At 34.1% G+C, this 20,938-nt stretch overlaps 1 protein-coding gene across 3 annotated transcripts; it reads left to right on the top strand.

The window, feature by feature from the left end:
• The first annotated feature begins 32 nt into the window (after positions 1 to 32).
• Dhc64C (dynein heavy chain, cytoplasmic) lies at positions 33 to 20,886 on the top strand. Of its 3 annotated transcripts, none has more exons than XM_035870473.2 (22): positions 33 to 372; positions 1,385 to 1,902; positions 1,998 to 3,092; positions 3,194 to 3,329; positions 3,408 to 3,781; positions 4,899 to 4,970; positions 5,052 to 8,402; positions 8,504 to 8,898; positions 8,978 to 9,288; positions 9,383 to 9,471; positions 9,603 to 9,632; positions 9,779 to 10,925; positions 11,011 to 11,506; positions 11,616 to 12,231; positions 12,388 to 13,182; positions 13,269 to 13,470; positions 14,286 to 14,484; positions 15,023 to 15,140; positions 15,229 to 15,600; positions 15,683 to 18,445; positions 18,522 to 18,719; positions 18,846 to 20,886. In XM_035870473.2, the coding sequence occupies exons 1-22, from the start codon at positions 129 to 131 to the stop codon at positions 19,278 to 19,280; spliced, it is 13,956 nt and encodes a 4,651-aa protein (XP_035726366.1). In that variant the 5' UTR covers positions 33 to 128; the 3' UTR covers positions 19,281 to 20,886. The 3 variants fall into 3 exon arrangements, with proteins under 3 accessions (XP_035726366.1, XP_035726367.1, XP_035726368.1); XM_035870474.2 differs by lacking the exon at positions 14,286 to 14,484 and adding an exon at positions 13,695 to 13,890; XM_035870475.2 differs by lacking the exon at positions 9,603 to 9,632.
• The last annotated feature ends 52 nt before the right edge of the window (positions 20,887 to 20,938 follow it).

Below are 20,938 nucleotides of genomic sequence, written 5' to 3'. Positions count from 1 at the left end.
ATAACTCTTTTCTCGTCTTCCATTTTGTTAAGTTCGTGGAGCTGACAGTTCATTCTGAAAGCGGGGATCGAAGGATCGCCCGCTGAGGAACGTTTTTGAAAATACTTTGAGAGAGTCTAAGACTCGGGATGGGTGACTCCTTGGACGGCTCCGGGGAACCGTCCCCGGAGTCTCAAAATATCGCGATCGTTGATTATCATGCGTTCACTAATTATCTTTGTAGAGCGGTTAAAGTTCTATCTCCTGACGAAGACGTGGTGCCACCCGCTTTTAACTTGGCACTTGACGATAAGAATAATCAGGAATCCATAAGAAAGTTTATCGGAGACTCACAGATCTGGGCACTTTTTATTCAAAGGGCCTCGAGTAAAGGTAAACTCGAACATTGAATTTTACACCTACGTACATTCACATATATGCAACATATATATATATATATATATATATATATATATATATGATATGTATATGCATATACATATCTTTTCTAGGCTTTACATATATAAATATATGTATACGCATAAGTATTGCTATGTGCATACCATTGCGTATACGTATACGTATACACACACACATATATGTTAATATAGTATAGAATCATTTCTTGAGGATGCCTTTTGTCCTTGTTACACGCGTTATCCTCCATTGTGTTGCACTATTAAATGCAACGGTACATTTAGCCGTCGAAAGAAAATGCTCATTAAAAATCAATGCATTGCTTGAAACGACATCCGTCGTTGACCAAAGTGATTTCATATATCTCTTTCTAAATTATGAGTCATACGCCGGTGAGAATCGATACACGCGCACATCGACAATCTTCTACCAATCCTTTTCATCTCTCTCTCCTTCTCTCTCTCTCTCTCTCTCTGTCCTTTTCTTTGATCGTATTGTCCGCTCTCTCCCTCTCCCTCTCTCTCTCTCTTTCTTTTTTCTTAGCGATCATTCTTAAAAAAAACTGCACATATATAAAATGTCGTTTTAATGTCGTATGTTAATGGTATAATCTGTAGAAAATTTTCGAGAATTTTCATGCTCGAGTCCTTTACTTTCTTTTTCCATTTTTATTTTGATCGATCATTGGATATGAAGATTGCCGGCTAAAGGCAGCCATCTTTTTTTTTTATGAATTATTTATTCGAAGAGTCCTTGACGTTATTATATTTTTTTATTGTACGTCAAATACTGACTTTCAAGAATTATCTACTTGTTTAGGTCTGTTTTTCTTTACTATTTCATTCAAAAGACATAAAAAAACTTTGCAAAATTTTATTATATAAAAAATATATTTTGTAGGAATTAAAAAAGCAAATATACATTTGATGGTATCATATGGTTCCATTGTGTAAATTTCATTGATTTCTTACTGTTATATATATTTCAGAGGAAGATGGAGGAGAGGGAGATGAAGAAAAAGAAAATACATGTTATTATATATCAAATGAGATACACTTTAATAATCCTAAAATGGCCTCCATAGTTCTAACTAAACGTGGTACCGTAGTCGAGGCTGATAAATCTATTCATTCTCAATTACGGTTGGTCACATTCTCGGATGGGCCACCATATGAAACTTTGCATGCTATGAGTAAAACAATGGCACCTTATTTCAAGAGTTATGTGAAAGAAACTGGTAGAGCCGATAGGGATGGAGACAAAATGGTACCTTCGGTTGAAAAGAAAATAGCACAACTTGAAATGGGTCTGTTACATTTGCAACAAAATATCGACATACCAGAGATTACGTTGCAAGTTCATCCTTTGATAGCATCTGTTACCAAACAATGCGCTGAAGAAAATAGAAGACCAAAAGTTTCAGATTTTGGTGATAAAGTAGAAGATTCAACATTTTTAAATCAATTACAAAATGGTGTTAATAGATGGATAAAAGAAATTCAAAAGGTAAGATACGGTATATAGGTATAAAAATATAAGATATTAAAATTAATAAATATCTCGTACAGTCCTGTTAATTGAAATAATTATATATCATCTAGGTAACAAAGTTAAATCGTGATCCAGAATCTGGAACTGCATTGCAAGAAATTTCATTCTGGTTGAATCTTGAAAGAGCTCTACATCGAATTCAAGAAAAACGAGAAAGCGTTGAAATCTCTTTAACTCTTCGCATTCTCAAGCACGGAAAACGTTTTCATGCAACTGTGAGCTTTGACACAGATACAGGATTGAAACAAGCATTAGCCACAGTAAATGATTATAATCCTCTGATGAAAGATTTTCCTATCAATGACCTATTATCTGCAACAGAATTAGAAAGAATAAGAGCAGCTGTACAACAAATCTTTATGCATTTAAGAAAGATCAGAAGTACCAAGTATCCAATACAAAGAGTACTGAGATTGGTAGAAGCAATCTCTAGAGACTTGAGTCAACAACTTCTCAAGGTATTAGGTACGCGAAGACTCATGCACATTCCATTTGATGAATTTGAGAAAGTAATGAGTCAATGCTTCGAAGTGTTTATATCGTGGGACGATGAATACGATAAATTAACAGGATTATTACGTGATGTAATAAAGAAAAAACGAGACGAACAAATGAAAATGGTTTGGCGAATTTTACCAGCTCATAAAAAATTGCAAACGCGAATGGAACACATGCGACGTTTCCGTAGACAACACGAACAACTTAGAACGGTCATTGTACGTGTACTTAGACCAACAGTTTGCCAAAACAATAATACTGCTACTATAGAGAATGCAGACAACGACAACGTAAAAGTAGAGTTTGCTTTAGATGCTGCAGATGCAAATGCAATCAGTGAAGTTAATTTGGCATATGAAAATGTTAAAGAAGTTGATTGTCTTGATATTACCAAAGAGGGTGGTGAATCTTGGGATGCTGCTGTGCACAGATACGAAGAGCGAATAGAACGTGTAGAGGCTCGAATCACGGCACATCTTAGAGATCAGCTGGGTACTGCAAAAAATGCTAATGAAATGTTTAGAATCTTTTCTAGATTCAATGCCCTATTTGTAAGATCACATATACGTGGTGCTATTAGGGAATATCAAACACAATTGATTCAGAGAGTGAAAGATGATATTGAGGCACTTCACGAGAAGTTCAAGGTATATATATATATGTATTTATGTCTTTAGACATCATTAATGTCAGAACATTCTGATATTGAAATATTAATAAATGTCCTTAATGCATCTGATTTACATAGGTTCAGTATGCACAAAGTAAATGTTGCAGAATGAGTATGGTTAGAGACTTACCACCTGTTGCTGGATCTATAATATGGGTAAAACAAATAGATTATCAACTTACTATGTATTTAAAACGTGTTGAAGATGTTTTAGGTAAGTTAAAAGATGCTTTTATGCCTCTTTGATTCTTAAATTAATATTATTATTATTATAATCATTATTATTTATCAGGCAAGGGTTGGGAAAATCATATAGAGGGTCAAAAATTGAAAGCAGATGGTGATAGTTTTCGTATGAAATTGTCAACGCAAGAAATATTTGATGATTGGGCTCGGAAAGTTCAGCAACGAAACTTAGGCGTTACTGGTCGAATATTTGCAATAGAAAGTATACGTTCAAGAACGAGTCGTGGAAATGTATTGAAATTGAAAGTGAATTTTCTTCCTGAAATTATTACTCTTTCTAAAGAAGTAAGAAATTTACGAAATCTTGGTTTCCGTGTACCGTTGGCTATTGTAAATAAAGCGTATCAAGCCAACCAGCTATATCCCTTTGCCATTAGCTTGATTGAGAGCATCAGGACATATGAGAGAACACTTGAAAAGGTAAGATGTTTATGTATACGGATTATTATTATCATCATCATCATCATCATCGTCATCATTATTATTATTATTAAAAAATTTATTTTACTATTTTTAAATAACACCTTCCTTTTATTGTTCTCTAGAAATGTTTTTATTTTCTTGATATTTCTGTGTCATCAATATAAGTGTTATAATGATATATAGGGAAGTCAGTGCTTCAAAAATTCAAATAAAATAATAGAAAATGCTAGGGAATAGTGCCAGATTGAAGATTTTTTATATTAGATTTATTGACATTTCTAATCCCTTGGATCTCCAACATTTTTAGCTTACCAATCGGAGTCCCCACTGTCCCGCATTAAAGGTAGCCATTATATATGATGCTTCCAGGAACTATGCATCTTGCCTATATCTGCAAATATTTCTGTCTGTGCCTGCTTAGCTATTGTAGAAAAGTTTGTACTGTGCAAGATGAAATTATTTTATTTTTATAAACATGAACGTTTTAAGGAAGATAATCCCAATTCTTTCAAGTATAAGTAGGATGCTTATAGGAATATGCAGGAACGTGAACAATTATAAACATCGATGTTTATTTCGTAATGGGCATGTACTTATTGCTTTCAACATATAATGTGATTCCAAAAAAAAAAAAAAAAAAAAAAAAAAAAGCAAGGAAGCAACTCAAGAAGTATTGGAAATTAATCAGAATTCCAAAAGTTTTTCAACATTTTGCCAGCTTTTGTAGTTGTTGAATTTATTGGAGATATCAAATTTGTATTTGCTCTCTATGAATATTATTATAGAATATAATAGAAAGAAATATGAAGTTTTTTATTTATGCATATTTGAAAATAGATTATTTGAATAAGTTGAATATATTGGGAATTGATAATGCCTTAAATTGTGATATCAAGTATAATTTGTATTTATAAAATTAATATGAAAAAAAAAAAAAAAATACTATGCCAGTATATAGCCAGTGTATATTTAAATATCTTTAAGTTTGCATTGTGCCAGTTTGTCCATTACTGAATGGTACTCTGTATTTAATGTCGTGAAACTGTATTACAGAAATAGTTAGAAATGTAAAGTTTTTTCGTATAATTCTCATTGGTACATATTTTTTCTACAGATCGAGGATAAGGCCAGTATCATACCATTGGTTGCGGGTATGCGGAAAGATGTTTTATCGCTTATTTCTGAGGTGAGCTATTATAAATATCATTTTTTTTTTTTTTTACATAATTTTATAATGCATTGTTTTAATTAATTTCATTTAATTTAGGGCATTGCTTTAATTTGGGAGAGTTACAAACTTACTCAGTATGTACAACGTCTATCAGATGTAGTCGTTTCTTTCCAAGAAAAAGTCGAAGATCTTTTGGTTGTTGAAGAACAATTGGACGTGGATGTTCGTTCTTTGGAAACTTGTCCTTATTCTGCAAATACTTTTGCTGATATATTATCGAAAATTCAAAAGTCTATCGATGAATTGTCTTTGAAAAATTATTCCAATTTGCACATATGGGTTGCAAGATTAGACGAAGAAGTAGAGAAAAATTTAGCAGCAAGATTGGAAGCTGGAATTAAAGCATGGACTGATGCTCTTACTGGGCGAAAAAAAGAAGTAGATTTAAGTATGGATACAGATGCACCTGCACAGCCGACACACAAGCCAGGTGGTGATCCAAAAATTCAAAATCAAATACACGAAGTTAGAATCACAAATCAAACGATGTATCTATATCCGAGCATTGAAGATGCAAGATTTCAGATAATGCAACAGCTATTTGCATGGCAGGCTATTGTTACTTCTCAAATACGTCTTCAAAGTTCTAGATATCAGGTAGGTTTGGATAAACCTGAATCAGGTACATACAGAAATCTACTTACTAAATTACCCGCCGGAAAACAACCATTAGAAGCTGCTTATGAGGCAGTAGAATCGAAAATGAAGGATGTGGCTGATTATGTAGATCAATGGCTACGATATCAAGCTTTATGGGATCTTCAACCAGATAATCTTTATGGAAAATTGGGAGAAAATATTAATTTATGGATGAAATGCTTAAATGATATCAAGAAGACAAGGACAACTTTCGATACCTCAGACACTAGACGTGAATTTGGACCTGTTATTATAGATTTTGCTAAAGTACAGAGTAAAGTGTCTTTGAAATATGATTCATGGCACAAGGAAACTTTGGGTAAATTCGGAACTCTTCTCGGCAACGAGATGGCAAGTTTCCATGCACAAGTATCCAAATCTAGAAGTGATTTAGAACAACAATCTATTGAAGCAGCAAGTACGTCAGATGCAGTAGGTTTCATTACATATGTGCAATCTCTTAAACGTAAAATGAAAGTTTGGGAAAAACAAGTTGATATATACAGAGAGGGTCAGAGAATTCTCGAACGTCAAAGATTCCAATTTCCATCCTCTTGGTTGCACGTAGATAATATAGAAGGCGAATGGGGTGCATTCAATGAAATAATTAAGAGAAAGGATACGAGTATTCAAACGCAAGTTGCTTCTCTGCAAATGAAAATTGTTGCGGAAGATAAAGCTGTTGAAACAAGAACGATCGATTTTCTTAGCGACTGGGAGAGAGGTAAGCCAGTGGAAGGCCATTTACGTCCTGACGATGCTTTACAACAACTTCAACTATTCGAAAGTAAATTTGCAAGGCTCAAGGAAGAGAGAGACAATGTCGCAAAGGCAAAAGAGGCCTTGGAATTACAAGAACCAGGTGGTGTCTCTACTAGCGAGGACAGAATGCAAGTAGTATTTGAGGAACTTCAAGATTTAAGAGGAGTATGGTCCGAATTGTCTAGAATTTGGGCACAAATAGATGAAACTCGTGAGAAACCGTGGCTGTCGGTCCAACCACGAAAGTTACGTCAACAATTGGACACAATGATGGCTCAATTAAAAGAATTACCGGCGAGACTTAGACAATATTCTTCGTACGAGTATGTGAAGAAGATGTTGCAGAATTATACAAAGGTCAATATGCTTATCGTGGAATTAAAATCCGATGCATTAAAGGAAAGACATTGGAAACAATTGACGAAACAACTTAGAGTAAATTGGGTATTGAGTGAGCTTACTCTAGGTCAAGTATGGGATGTAAATCTACAAAAGAATGAATCTATTGTGAAAGATATTATTTTAGTTGCTCAGGGTGAAATGGCATTGGAAGAATTTTTGAAACAAGTAAGAGAATCTTGGCAAACTTATGAATTGGACTTGTTAAATTATCAAAATAAATGTAGATTGATACGTGGTTGGGACGATTTGTTTAATAAAGTGAAAGAACATATCAATTCGGTAGCTGCTATGAAACTCTCCCCATATTATAAAGTATTTGAAGAAGAAGCTTTGACTTGGGAAGAAAAATTGAATAGAATTAATGCATTATTTGATGTTTGGATAGACGTACAAAGACGTTGGGTTTATCTCGAGGGAATTTTCTCTGGGAGCGCGGATATCAAAACTTTATTACCAGTGGAAACATCACGATTCCAAAGCATTAGTTCTGAATTTCTTGGTTTGATGAAGAAGGTATCTAAATCTCCTATGGTCATGGATGTTTTGAACATACCTGGTGTACAACGAGCTCTCGAACGTTTAGCAGATTTACTTGGAAAGATACAGAAAGCTCTTGGAGAATATTTAGAGAGAGAACGAACCTCCTTCCCAAGATTTTACTTTGTTGGCGATGAAGATTTATTGGAAATTATTGGTAATAGTAAAAATATTGCAAGACTACAGAAACACTTTAAGAAGATGTTTGCTGGTGTAACAGCTATTCTTTTGAACGAAGACAATACGATCATCACTGGTATAGCTTCGCGAGAAGGTGAAGAAGTTATTTTCCAAACACCGGTATCTACCATCGATCATCCAAAGATCAATGAATGGCTAACTCTTGTTGAAAAAGAAATGCGCGTTACTTTAGCATCGAGCCTCATGAAAGCGGTACAAGATATAAAACAATTCAAAGACGGCAATATTAATGCACAAGCATTCATGAGTTGGTGTGATAATTTCCAAGCTCAAATTATCGTACTTGCTGCACAAATTTTATGGTCCGAGGATGTAGAAGCTGCTCTTCACGAGGCTCAAAGTGATCCAAGTAAAAATCCATTGGAGAGAGTACTTCTTCAGGTTGAGGGTACTTTGAACGTTTTAGCAGACTCGGTACTACAAGAGCAACCACAATTAAGACGAAAAAAGTTGGAACATTTGATCAACGAATTTGTACATAAACGTACGGTTACGAGAAGATTGATTGCTAACAAAGTATCAAATCCAAAAGCATTTGAGTGGCTTTGCGAAATGCGTTTTTACTTCGATCCCAGGCAAACTGATGTCTTGCAACAACTTACAATTCATATGGCAAATGCCAAATTCTATTATGGATTCGAATATTTAGGTGTGCAAGACAGATTGGTCCAAACACCTTTAACTGATCGATGTTATTTAACTATGACGCAAGCTTTGGAAGCAAGACTTGGTGGTTCTCCATTTGGACCAGCTGGTACTGGAAAAACAGAATCTGTAAAGGCTTTGGGTCATCAACTTGGAAGACTCGTATTAGTTTTCAATTGCGACGAAACATTTGATTTTCAGGTAAATTTATTAAAAAAGTATACACACACACATATATATATATGTATATATCGTACAAAAAAAATTTTTTGCATATATATATTATTATATAATACTTGCAGGCCATGGGTCGTATATTTGTTGGTCTTTGCCAAGTTGGAGCATGGGGTTGTTTCGACGAATTTAATCGTCTCGAAGAACGTATGTTATCAGCAGTTTCTCAACAAGTTCAGACTATCCAAGAAGCTCTCAAGAGTCAAATGGAAGGAAAGAGAGAAGGAACTCTTTGCGTAGAATTAGTTGGAAAACAAGTCAGAGTTTCTACAGATATGGCAATATTCATTACAATGAATCCTGGTTATGCTGGCCGTTCAAATCTGCCAGATAATTTGAAGAAATTATTCAGATCCTTGGCAATGACTACGCCGGACAGACAATTAATTGCAGAAGTCATGCTTTTCAGCCAAGGCTTTAGATCGGCTGAAAAATTGGCTTGTAAAATTGTACCATTTTTCAAGTATGTAATAAAAACACCGATATCTAGAAAATAATCCTTATATTAATTACGTTCATTAATTTGGAAATTAACATTACAGATTGTGCGACGAACAACTTTCCAATCAATCCCATTATGACTTTGGTTTGAGAGCCTTAAAATCTGTACTAATATCTGCTGGAAATGTTAAACGTGACCGTATTCAAAAGATTAAGGAAGGCATGCATGGCCGTGGCGAAACGAATATAGATGAAGCTTCTATCGCAGAAAATCTACCAGAACAAGAAATCCTAATTCAATCAGTTTGTGAAACAATGGTACCAAAATTGGTGGCTGAAGATATTCCATTGTTATTTAGCTTATTAAACGATGTTTTCCCTAACGTTAATTATACTCGTGCTGAAATGAAAGGTACATAAAGAAATATATATATATATATATAAAAAAAAATAGATTGTTAAAATGAAATCAAAATACTATATCTTATTCCCTTTTTTTTTTCTAGGCTTAAAAGATCAAATTAGAAAAGTATGCGCGGAAGAGTATCTCGTCTGCGGCGAAGGCGATGAACAAGGAGGAGCCTGGCAAGAAAAGGTAATTTATTCGTTTCTTATTATTTTACTAATAATGCTAGTGGATAATGATATGCATGCAAGGGATTTCTTAAGTTATAGTCCAGGTGCACACATTCTAATGCTTAAAATTTGTACTTCATGCATACTCAGGAAATGATAGGCGAAACTTGGATAGAGAAGGTGAGATCTAAGTACATATGTCTAAGTAAAATTATTATAATTTTGTATATGTGTATATATATATATATATATATATACATATTCTATTTTAATTTAATTTATTTTGTATCAACGTTTATTATATCTTCGTATATTTTTGTATATAGGTTCTACAATTGTATCAAATTTGTAATTTGAATCATGGCTTAATGATGGTTGGTCCAAGTGGTTCAGGAAAAACAATGGCGTGGAAAGTATTACTAAAAGCCTTAGAACGATTCGAAGGAATAGAAGGAGTAGCTCACGTTATAGATCCTAAAGCCATCAGCAAGGAAACATTATATGGTGTTTTAGATCCAAACACGCGCGAATGGACAGACGGTTTGTTCACTCATATTCTTCGGAAAATAATTGACAACGTGAGAGGCGAAATAAATAAACGGCAATGGATTATATTTGACGGAGATGTAGACCCTGAATGGGTTGAAAATCTTAATTCAGTCTTAGATGACAATAAACTACTTACATTACCAAACGGTGAACGTTTAAGTTTACCCCCTAACGTAAGAGTGATGTTTGAGGTACAAGATTTAAAGTATGCTACATTGGCAACAGTTTCTCGTTGCGGTATGGTATGGTTCTCTGAAGATGTCCTGTCAACGGAAATGATTTTCGAAAATTACATGTTACGTTTAAGAAACATTCCATTAGAAGATGGCGAGGAGGAGCCTCTTAGCAAGAAAACTGCAGAAAAGGAAGATAGCGTTTCACCTGCATTATCGGTACAAAGGGAAGTTGCTAGTATTTTACAAAGTTATTTTGCACCAGATGGATTAGTGGTAAGGTGCTTGGAATATGCTATGAAGCAAGAGCATATAATGGACTTTACAAGATTAAGAGCCCTTAGCTCGCTTTTCTCGATGTTAAATCAAGCAGTTCGTAACGTTTTGCAATACAATCATAGTCATATTGATTTTCCATTGCCAAGCGAACAACTGGAACGTTATATGCCAAAATGTTTGATCTACGCATTGCTATGGAGTTTTGCTGGAGATGCTAAATTAAAAGTTAGATCAGATTTAGGAGATTTTATTAGATCTATTACGACTGTACCTTTGCCAGCACAAAGTAACATTCCAATTATAGATTTTGAAGTAAACATACACGGCGAATGGCTACCGTGGAGTAACAAGGTACCTCAAATCGAAGTAGAAACCCATAAAGTTGCCACTCCAGATATTGTAGTACCTACTTTGGACACGGTAAGACATGAAAGTCTTTTGTATACGTGGTTAGCCGAGCATAAACCATTAGGTACGTTATATTTACTTGTTTTATTTGTTAGCAAAATATTACAATTATTATCTATTTATATTTAATACCATATTTTTTGCAATAGTACTCTGTGGTCCACCGGGTTCAGGAAAGACTATGACTCTTTTCTCTGCTCTAAGAGCCTTACCTGACATGGAAGTCGTTGGTCTCAACTTTTCATCCGCTACAACTCCTGAATTATTGCTTAAAACGTTTGATCATTATTGTGAATATCGCAAGACACCTAACGGTGTTGTACTTTCTCCTGTACAATTAGGAAAATGGCTAGTTTTATTCTGCGATGAAATAAATTTACCTGATATGGACAATTATGGAACGCAACGTGTAATATCGTTTTTGAGGCAACTCGTTGAACATAGAGGTTTTTATAGAACGAGCGATCAAGCATGGGTCACGTTAGAAAGAATTCAATTCGTTGGAGCTTGTAATCCGCCAACAGATCCAGGCAGAAAACCGCTCAGTCATAGATTTTTACGGCATGTGCCGGTAATTTACGTCGATTATCCCGGAGAAACATCTTTGAAACAAATTTATGGAACATTTACACGTGCTATGCTCAGGTAAGTTTAATGTCCTTTAATGAATTCATATACATTTAATTATTTAATACAATTCCTTCTATAATAGATCACTAAAGTCACTGATATATCTTTTAAATCATTTTTATAGATTAACTCCTTCTTTGAGAGGGTACGCAGAACCTTTGACAAACGCAATGGTAGAATTTTATTTAGCCTCTCAAGAAAGATTTACTCAAGATATGCAACCTCATTATGTTTATTCTCCACGTGAAATGACACGTTGGGTACGTGGAATTTGTGAGGCTATAAGACCTTTGGATAATCTTTCAGTCGAAGGTTTAGTTCGTTTATGGGCACACGAAGCACTCCGTCTTTTCCAAGATAGACTCGTAGAGGATTCTGAACGAGCATGGACGAACAAAAATATTGACACTGTAGCTATGAAACATTTCATGGGTGTGGATAAGGAAAGGGCTTTGACTAGACCAATTTTATACAGCAATTGGTTGTCGAAGGATTATGTACCTGTAAACAGACAGGAATTAAGAGATTATGTTCGAGCCAGATTAAAAGTATTTTACGAAGAAGAATTGGATGTTCCGTTAGTTCTATTTGATGAAGTATTAGAACATGTTTTACGAATCGACAGAATTTTCCGACAGCCTCAGGGACACTTGTTACTTATTGGTGTCTCTGGCGCTGGTAAGACGACTCTGTCTAGATTCGTAGCATGGATGAATGGGCTTTCCATTTTTCAAATAAAGGTATACTACTTTTTCGCTTCTCTCCCTCCTCTCTCTATCTATCTGTCTATCTATCTTATTTATTTTTTATTTATATATTTATATATATATCTCACTCTTCGTTTATTTTTTTATGAAAATATTGTTAATGTTAAAACGCTTAATCTGATTTAAAAGGTTCATAATAAATACACTGGTGAAGATTTTGACGAAGATTTGCGTCAAGTATTAAGGCGATCTGGTTGCAAAGATGAAAAAATAGCATTCATACTTGACGAATCAAACGTTCTAGATTCTGGTTTCTTAGAACGTATGAATACTCTGTTAGCTAATGGCGAAGTACCTGGATTATTTGAAGGCGATGAATATACGACTCTTATGACTCAATGTAAGGAAGGAGCACAAAGAGAAGGTCTAATGTTAGACTCTAACGAAGAATTATACAAATGGTTTACTGGTCAAGTTATGAAAAATTTACATGTCGTATTTACAATGAATCCAAGCACTGACGGACTCAAAGATCGTGCTGCGACATCTCCAGCGTTGTTCAACAGATGTGTCTTGAATTGGTTTGGAGATTGGTCAGATAATGCGCTATTCCAGGTTGGCAAAGAATTTACTAGTCGAGTTGATCTAGAAAGACCATCCTGGAAGTGTCCAGATTTCTTCCCTTCTGTCTGTTCACTTATTCCATCTCAACCATCGCACAGAGATGCTGTAATAAATGCATGCGTTTATGTGCATCAAACATTACACAAAGCAAACACAAGATTAACTAAGAGAGGTGCAAGAACAATGGCAATTACTCCTCGTCATTATCTTGATTTTATTAATCATTTCGTTAAATTGTATCAAGAAAAAAGAAGCGATCTGGAAGAACAACAATTGCATTTAAATGTTGGATTAAGTAAAATCGCTGAGACGGTCGAACAAGTGGAAGAGATGCAAAAGAGTTTGGCAGTCAAATCGCAGGTAAGTTGATATTCAATTAATAAAAAGTATACATTTTGAAAGCAAACAAATTGAACTATTGTTTTAATGATATTCATTCATTTCAGGAATTGCAAGCTAAGAACGAAGCTGCCAATGCTAAATTAAAACAGATGGTTAAGGATCAGCAAGAGGCAGAGAAGAAGAAAGTACAGAGTCAAGAAATCCAACAGCAGCTTGCTATACAAACGGTTGCTATTAATCAAAAGAGAGACGATGTTATGGCTGATCTAGCACAAGTAGAACCAGCTGTTATTGATGCACAAAATGGTACGTTCTATATTTATTTAATAAAAATCATTTTCACCATCATTTTTTTTATTAGAAAACATAATTTTTTATTATTATTATTATTATTATTATTATATTATTCATCGTTGTTCATGTTCTTTTCTTTTTATTTTTTTTATTTTAATTGATTATTATTATTACTATTATCATTTACGTGTATTATGCACGATGATCTATGTTCGATCGATTTGCATCGAATCTAGCCGTGAAGGGGATTAAACGTCAGCATCTCGTCGAAATCCGATCTATGGCGAATCCTCCAGCTATCGTAAAGCTAGCGTTAGAATCGATTTGTCTTTTACTCGAGGAAAATGCTGTAGATTGGAAACAAATTCGTACAGTTATAATGAAGGACAGCTTCATACCTACTATCGTCAACTTCAACACAGAAATGATCATGTAAGAAGTTCAACTACGGATCTGCTGAATGTACAACGCGCACGTGGAAGATTAATCTAAACAGAAGCCGTATTATAACTGCTTGATATATGTTCTGTTTCTTCACCATATTCCTTTTGTTAATCATGGTACACGTGTATTGATATACATGCAAATCGTGGATTTACAATATACAAAATGTATTTTGACTTGTTTCTATTTGCATATGTATTAATACTTGTCTTTTGTATATATTACATGTTATATTGTATGTCTAACTTATTTGTAGGTCTGTCAAAATGAAAAATCGTGGTTTTTAATTACGATGCTTCCTTCCCATAATCATGAATAACTTATCTAATGTGTCTAAACGTTTTCTTAGTACTATATAAAATTGTTTCGTGTTTTTCGTATAGCCGTGAAATCTATAAAGAAACAGCATTTAGTCGAGGTTCGCTCTATGGCGAATCCACCAGCTATTGTGAAGGTTGCATTGGAGTCTATCTGCTTATTGCTCGGTGAAAATGCCAGTGACTGGAAATCTATACGCGCGGTCATCATGAGAGACAATTTTATCAATACCATTGTCTCTAATTTCAGTACTGAGGATATTACGTAAGCATGCTTCAATGTTTGTTTCCTTCACTAAAACGGTAAACTTCTAACGAGATCAAATTAGCTAACATATTAATTGTATATAATTATGTTTTATATAATGCTAAATCAAATCATGATTCTTTTTCTTTTTTTTCTTTTTTTTTTCTTTTTGGATTACTCCATACAGCGAGTATTCTACTCAAATTTCATAGGATAGAACATGTATGTTAATACGTTTTTCTCATTCGTTATAACTTTCCTTTATTCTTGTATACCTCAAATTATGCTGAAATTATTCGAATAATTAACATATCCAGTAATCTGACTATCTCTATTGCAATAACAATACACATTATCACGATTGTGCAGAAGTCTTTCATTTTGTGCTTGCACGCCGCCAATAATTTCCAAATATAATTGTTACTAATCAAAAAGTTATATGTTTATAATGTTCAACTAACGCACAACGTTATATGTGATCGTTTAATTAAAATGGAAATTTATTACGTATCACGATTAAACACGTGGTATTATATTTAATACAATATTTGTGTAGTGACGAGGTGAGAGAAAAAATGAAGAGTCGATACTTAAGCAATCCTGATTATAACTTTGAAAAAGTCAATCGTGCTAGTATGGCTTGTGGACCTTTAGTAAAATGGGCTACAGCACAGGTAAATATAATAAATTTTTATATTGAAACGGATTAAAAAATTGTTTTTAATTAATGTTTCTATTTATACGATCATTATGTTGTTTTAGATTGAATATGCTGATATGTTGAAACGAGTCGAACCATTGAGAGAAGAACTTCATTCATTAGAACGACAAGCAGAAACGAATAAATTAAAGGGAGAAGAAGTAAAGAATTTAATTGCCCAATTGGAACAAAGTATAGCATCATATAAGGAAGAATATGCTCAACTTATTTCTCAAGCGCAAGCTATTAAAGCCGATTTAGAAAGTGTACAAGCTAAAGTAGATCGATCGATCGCTCTATTAAAATCATTGGTCATCGAAAGAGAACGTTGGGAAGCAACTAGTGAAACGTTTAAGAGTCAAATGTCTACTATAATCGGTGACGTATTATTGTCATCGGCTTTCCTTGCATACGCTGGTTATTTCGATCAACATGTAAGTTATATGACATGATCCTTGTTAAATACGTATACGACGATCTTTTATAGATCTTAAATAAATAAATATATTTTTACAGTATCGTCAAAATCTATTCACCACATGGTGCCAGCATCTTCAACATGCGAATTTACAATTCCGAGCGGATATTGCTAGGACAGAATATCTGTCTAATCCAGACGAACGTTTGAGATGGCAAGCAAACGCATTGCCTACTGACGATCTTTGCACAGAAAATGCTATTATGCTCAAACGATTTAACAGATATCCCTTGATAATCGATCCTTCGGGACAAGCTACAGAATTTATAATGAACGAGTTTAAGGATCGAAAGATAACGAAAACTAGTTTCTTGGATGATTCGTTTAGAAAAAATCTTGAGAGTGCTTTACGATTTGGTAATCCATTATTGGTACAAGATGTGGAAAATTACGATCCGATATTAAATCCAGTTTTAAACAGAGAACTTAGGAGAACTGGTGGACGCGTGTTAATCACACTTGGAGATCAAGATATTGATCTTTCACCTTCCTTTGTAATATTTTTATCGACGAGAGATCCCACGGTAGAATTCCCACCGGATATTTGTTCTCGTGTTACCTTCGTCAACTTCACCGTCACTAGAAGTTCTTTACAAAGTCAATGTCTCAATCAAGTTTTGAAGGCCGAACGTCCGGACATCGACGAAAAGAGATCTGATTTGTTGAAACTTCAAGGAGAATTCCATTTGAGATTAAGACAACTCGAAAAGTCATTATTGCAAGCATTAAACGATGCCAAAGGCAAGATCCTTGATGATGATTCTGTCATAACGACTCTCGAGACATTGAAGCAAGAAGCTGCTGATATTAGTAAGAAAGTCGAAGAAACTGACAAAGTGATTGCAGAAATTGAGACTGTCTCTCAGCAATATATGCCATTGTCTCAAGCCTGTTCAAATATGTACTTCACAATGGATAGTCTCAATCAAGTACACTTCCTATATCAATATTCTTTAAAAATGTTTTTGGATATATTTACGTCTGTATTATCGCAAAATCCTAGATTAATTAATATATCGGATTATACACAAAGATTATCCGTTATTACCAGCGATCTATTCTCCGTTTGTTATGAACGAGTTGCTCGAGGAATGTTGCATACAGATAGATTAACTTTCGCTTTATTACTTTGCCGTATTCATCTAAAGGGCATAGCCACTGAATCGACTTACGACAGTGAATTCACGTTCTTCCTAAGAGGAAAAGAGGGTGTATTAAATATACGTGCACCACCGGTACCCTATTTAAGTTCGGAACAACAGGAAGCGATGATGCGTATAAGTATAAGACTTCCAGCTTTCAAAAAGCTTGCAGAGAAGATACAAGAGAATAGTGATTTCGCGGCATGGCTACAATCTCCAACGCCAGAGACTTGTGTTCCCAAACTTTGGGAAGAAGAAAAACCATTGTCACCTATTGGTACTGCTATGCATCAATTATTGATAATACAAGCGTTCCGACCAGATCGAGTAATCGCAGCTGCATCTTTAGTCGTGATATCTGCACTTGGAGAATCGTTTATGGCTGCAGCAGAAATAGAACTTGATTTTGCTTCCGTCGTAGAGAATCAACTTAAAGCGACCGTCCCAGCACTACTTTGTTCTGTGCCAGGATTCGATGCATCAAGTAGAGTCGACGATTTAGCTGCAGAATTGGGTAAACAAATAGCAAGCATTGCCATTGGTTCTGCCGAAGGTTTCAATCAAGCAGACAGAGCTATCAACATGGCTGTTAAAGCTGGTAGATGGGTAATATTAAAGAACGTACACCTGGCTCCGCAATGGTTGGTTCAGCTCGAAAAGAAACTCCACAGTCTGCAACCACATGCCAGTTTTCGTTTATTCTTAACGATGGAAATCAATCCAAAAGTGCCGGTGAATTTATTAAGAGCTGGTAGGATCTTTGTCTTTGAACCACCTCCTGGTATAAGAGCAAACTTACTTCGAACGTTCAGCACGGTACCGGCATCTCGTATGATGAAGGCACCTAACGAAAGAGCACGACTTTACTTCCTTCTTGCATGGTTCCATGCTATCGTACAAGAACGTCTTCGTTATGCTCCTTTGGGGTGGGCGAAGCATTATGAATTCAATGAGAGTGATCTTAGAGTTGCCTGTGATACACTCGATACTTGGATAGAAACCACAGCTATGGGTAGAACCAATTTACCACCAGAAAAGGTACCTTGGGATGCTTTGGTGACATTGCTATCTCAATGTATTTACGGTGGTAAAATCGATAACGATTACGATCAACGGCTCTTGACATCATTTTTACGAAAATTATTCACTCCACGATCATTCGAAGCTGACTTTGCGTTGGTTGCTAACGTAGACGGAGCACAAGGAAGTCCAAGACATATTACAATGCCAGACGGCACTAGACGAGATCATTTCCTTAAATGGATAGAATCCTTAGCCGATCGACAGACTCCTTCTTGGCTTGGTTTACCAAACAATGCTGAAAAAGTACTTTTAACGACCAGAGGAACCGATTTAATATCAAAGTTACTCAAAATGCAACAATTAGAGGATGAGGATGAATTGGCATATTCCAATGAGGAATCATTGGTTACTCCTAGAGAGGCAGAAGCAGATGGTCGTCCATCTTGGATGAGAACTTTACATAATTCAGCGTCCACGTGGTTGCAATTGTTGCCAAAGAATTTGCCAACTCTTAAAAGGACAGTGGAAAATATTAAAGATCCTCTCTATAGATATTTCGAAAGAGAAGTTAACAGTGGAGCTAAATTACTACAAGACGTTATTCATGACTTAGAAGATATTGTATTAATCTGTCAGGTATGCCAATCACGTTTGAAACCAATATAACTTATGATAAAACGATGATAAATAATTTATCTTTTGTGTTCAAAAGGGTGAAAAGAAACAGACAAATTATCACAGAACAATGTTGTCCGAACTTGTGAAAGGTATTTTACCAGGTGGTTGGAGAAGATATACCGTTCCACGAGGTTGTACTGTGATACAGTGGATCACTGATTTTAGTCATAGAGTATCCCAATTGCAAGAAGTTTCACGACTGGTTTCACAAGGTGGAGCGAAAGAGATCAAGGTATGTATTTCTTCTCTTTTCATTCATGTTATTCGTTTTATTAAGAATTCTAATACTGGTTTTTTTTTCATTTTTTATTTATTTATTTATTTATTTATTTTTTTTTTTTTTTTTTTTTATCAACAGAGTTTCCCTGTCTGGCTCGGTGGTTTATTAAATCCTGAAGCTTATATTACTGCGACACGGCAATGCATTGCACAGGCTAATAGTTGGTCTCTCGAAGAGTTGCAATTAGATGTAACGATTGGAGATGGAGATAATATAGCCACTGATGATTGTTCGTTCGCAGTGACTGGTCTGAAATTACAAGGAGCACAATGTAGAGATAATCAATTATATCTTACTTCCACTATTATGACAGATTTGCCAGTCACAATGTTAAGGTGGATTCGATCCTCTACCGAGGAAGCTAGAAAAGGCAAATTATCTTTACCAGTATATCTAAATAGTACTCGTACGGAATTACTTTTCACAGTTGATTTAAATATCGCTCCTAGTCAAGACCCGCACAGCTTTTACGAAAGAGGAGTAGCTGTGTTAACATCTACTGCTTTGAACTAATTTTAATTTATATTTTCTTTAGTTCAAATATCGCGTTTAGAAAACACTTTCGCTGTTATTATAAGCAACGATAATACAATTTATTTCAAATGATATATATATATATAGTTGTCTTAAAAGACAAAATAATAATACAAAAGCTTGTAACATTTTAATAATACTAATTATAATAATATAAAACATGTAAATTCCACGAAACCGTTGGATGTAACTTTAAACGTGCAAAAGATAAAACTATTTAATGCGCCTAGCGTTATTAAAGAAATAAAAACGTATTTATAAAAAAGAAAAAAGAAAAAAAAAGAAAAACGAAAAAAAAGGCAATGTTTTAACAAAAAGGTTGTAATATATATATATTTCGCTTTTTTTTTATATACATTTCTTCTGCTGCTTTGGGAAATCATTTGCTCTAACAAAGTTACATTATGTTGCTCGGATGTAAGTAATAAAGTAACTATAATATTTATATCGATAATTGAATGGTATATTTAAAGAAGTGTATATGTATATACACCCCCACACACAATGAGATTGTATGTAGGGTATTTTTATTGAGCGTTGCAGCTGTTTTCTTTTTCTAAAGAATAAACAGTAACCGAATAATTTAGATTATAATCAATTTCACAGCTATGGCCTATTTGTAAAGTGAAATATGTAAGTTTTTTTTTTTTTTAATATGTTAGCTACTATACTTAATAGTTGTAAGATTTATTCCGTTAAAAAAATTATCAATATTTTAATAGAATTAAAAAAAAAAAAAAAAAAAAAAAAAAAAAAAGAAAAAAATACACATTCATTTTAGAGAATGATTGAATTGCTGCATCACTTGAAAAGAATATCCTACCATTCAATAAGTCTCTATATTATCGCGACTCATTTGCTTTATTTATTTATTATAATATAAGTGTCTCTTATTTAATGTTTAAAAATATTAAAATGGGTTATGAATGTTGCAAGTTTTTTTACTATTTTCGCAATTATAGGTATTTAATAAATTAATAATTAATTGTGAAATATTATACTGATTGTAAAATTTTTATTTTGAAACATCCAATATATCCAATATATATTTATTTATTTATTAGGAAGAGCAACAACACACACAACTAGAAAAATTATAAAAGAACATAAAAACTTTATTATGGTCCATTATGTCAGGTATAGCAGTTACATTTATTTTATGAAAAGCTGATAGATTATTTATGATATTACACCACTATAAAGGAGTTATGTACTTAGCGATGCAAATTCTACGCGCTTCTGTACTTTTCCTATGAGAAAGTCTTGACTTGAAACGAAGGTCTCTCTTGTACGAGTGTATATTAATTTAATTACGATATGAATCTATTAAATCGGTTCAATTGTAATTGATGGAGAGTTTTCAAAGGAAATATATAATACATATTGAGTTGGACGGACTATACACTCGTAGACTCAAATATATATATATATATTTATATATATATATTTGTATATATAACAGGCTCTAAAAGATATATTTAATAAGTAGTTGATTGGCCCGCATTCTAAATTAAGTCATAAAATGCTATATATATTTACAGTAACGAATGTCTCCAAAAAAAAAAAAAAAAAAAAGGAAAGAAAAGAGAAGAAGAGATAAAGTAAATTATTATATTACAAGAAGATATCGTTTGTAC

The sequence above is a fragment of the Vespa mandarinia genome, chromosome 17 (genome assembly GCF_050613455.1).
Source record: "Vespa mandarinia isolate Hongniang chromosome 17, ASM5061345v1, whole genome shotgun sequence".
NCBI classification, from domain to species: Eukaryota; Metazoa; Arthropoda; class Insecta; order Hymenoptera; family Vespidae; genus Vespa; species Vespa mandarinia.
The sequence above is the reverse complement of the archived record's forward strand: the minus strand, read 5'-3'. Positions and strand labels throughout refer to the sequence as shown.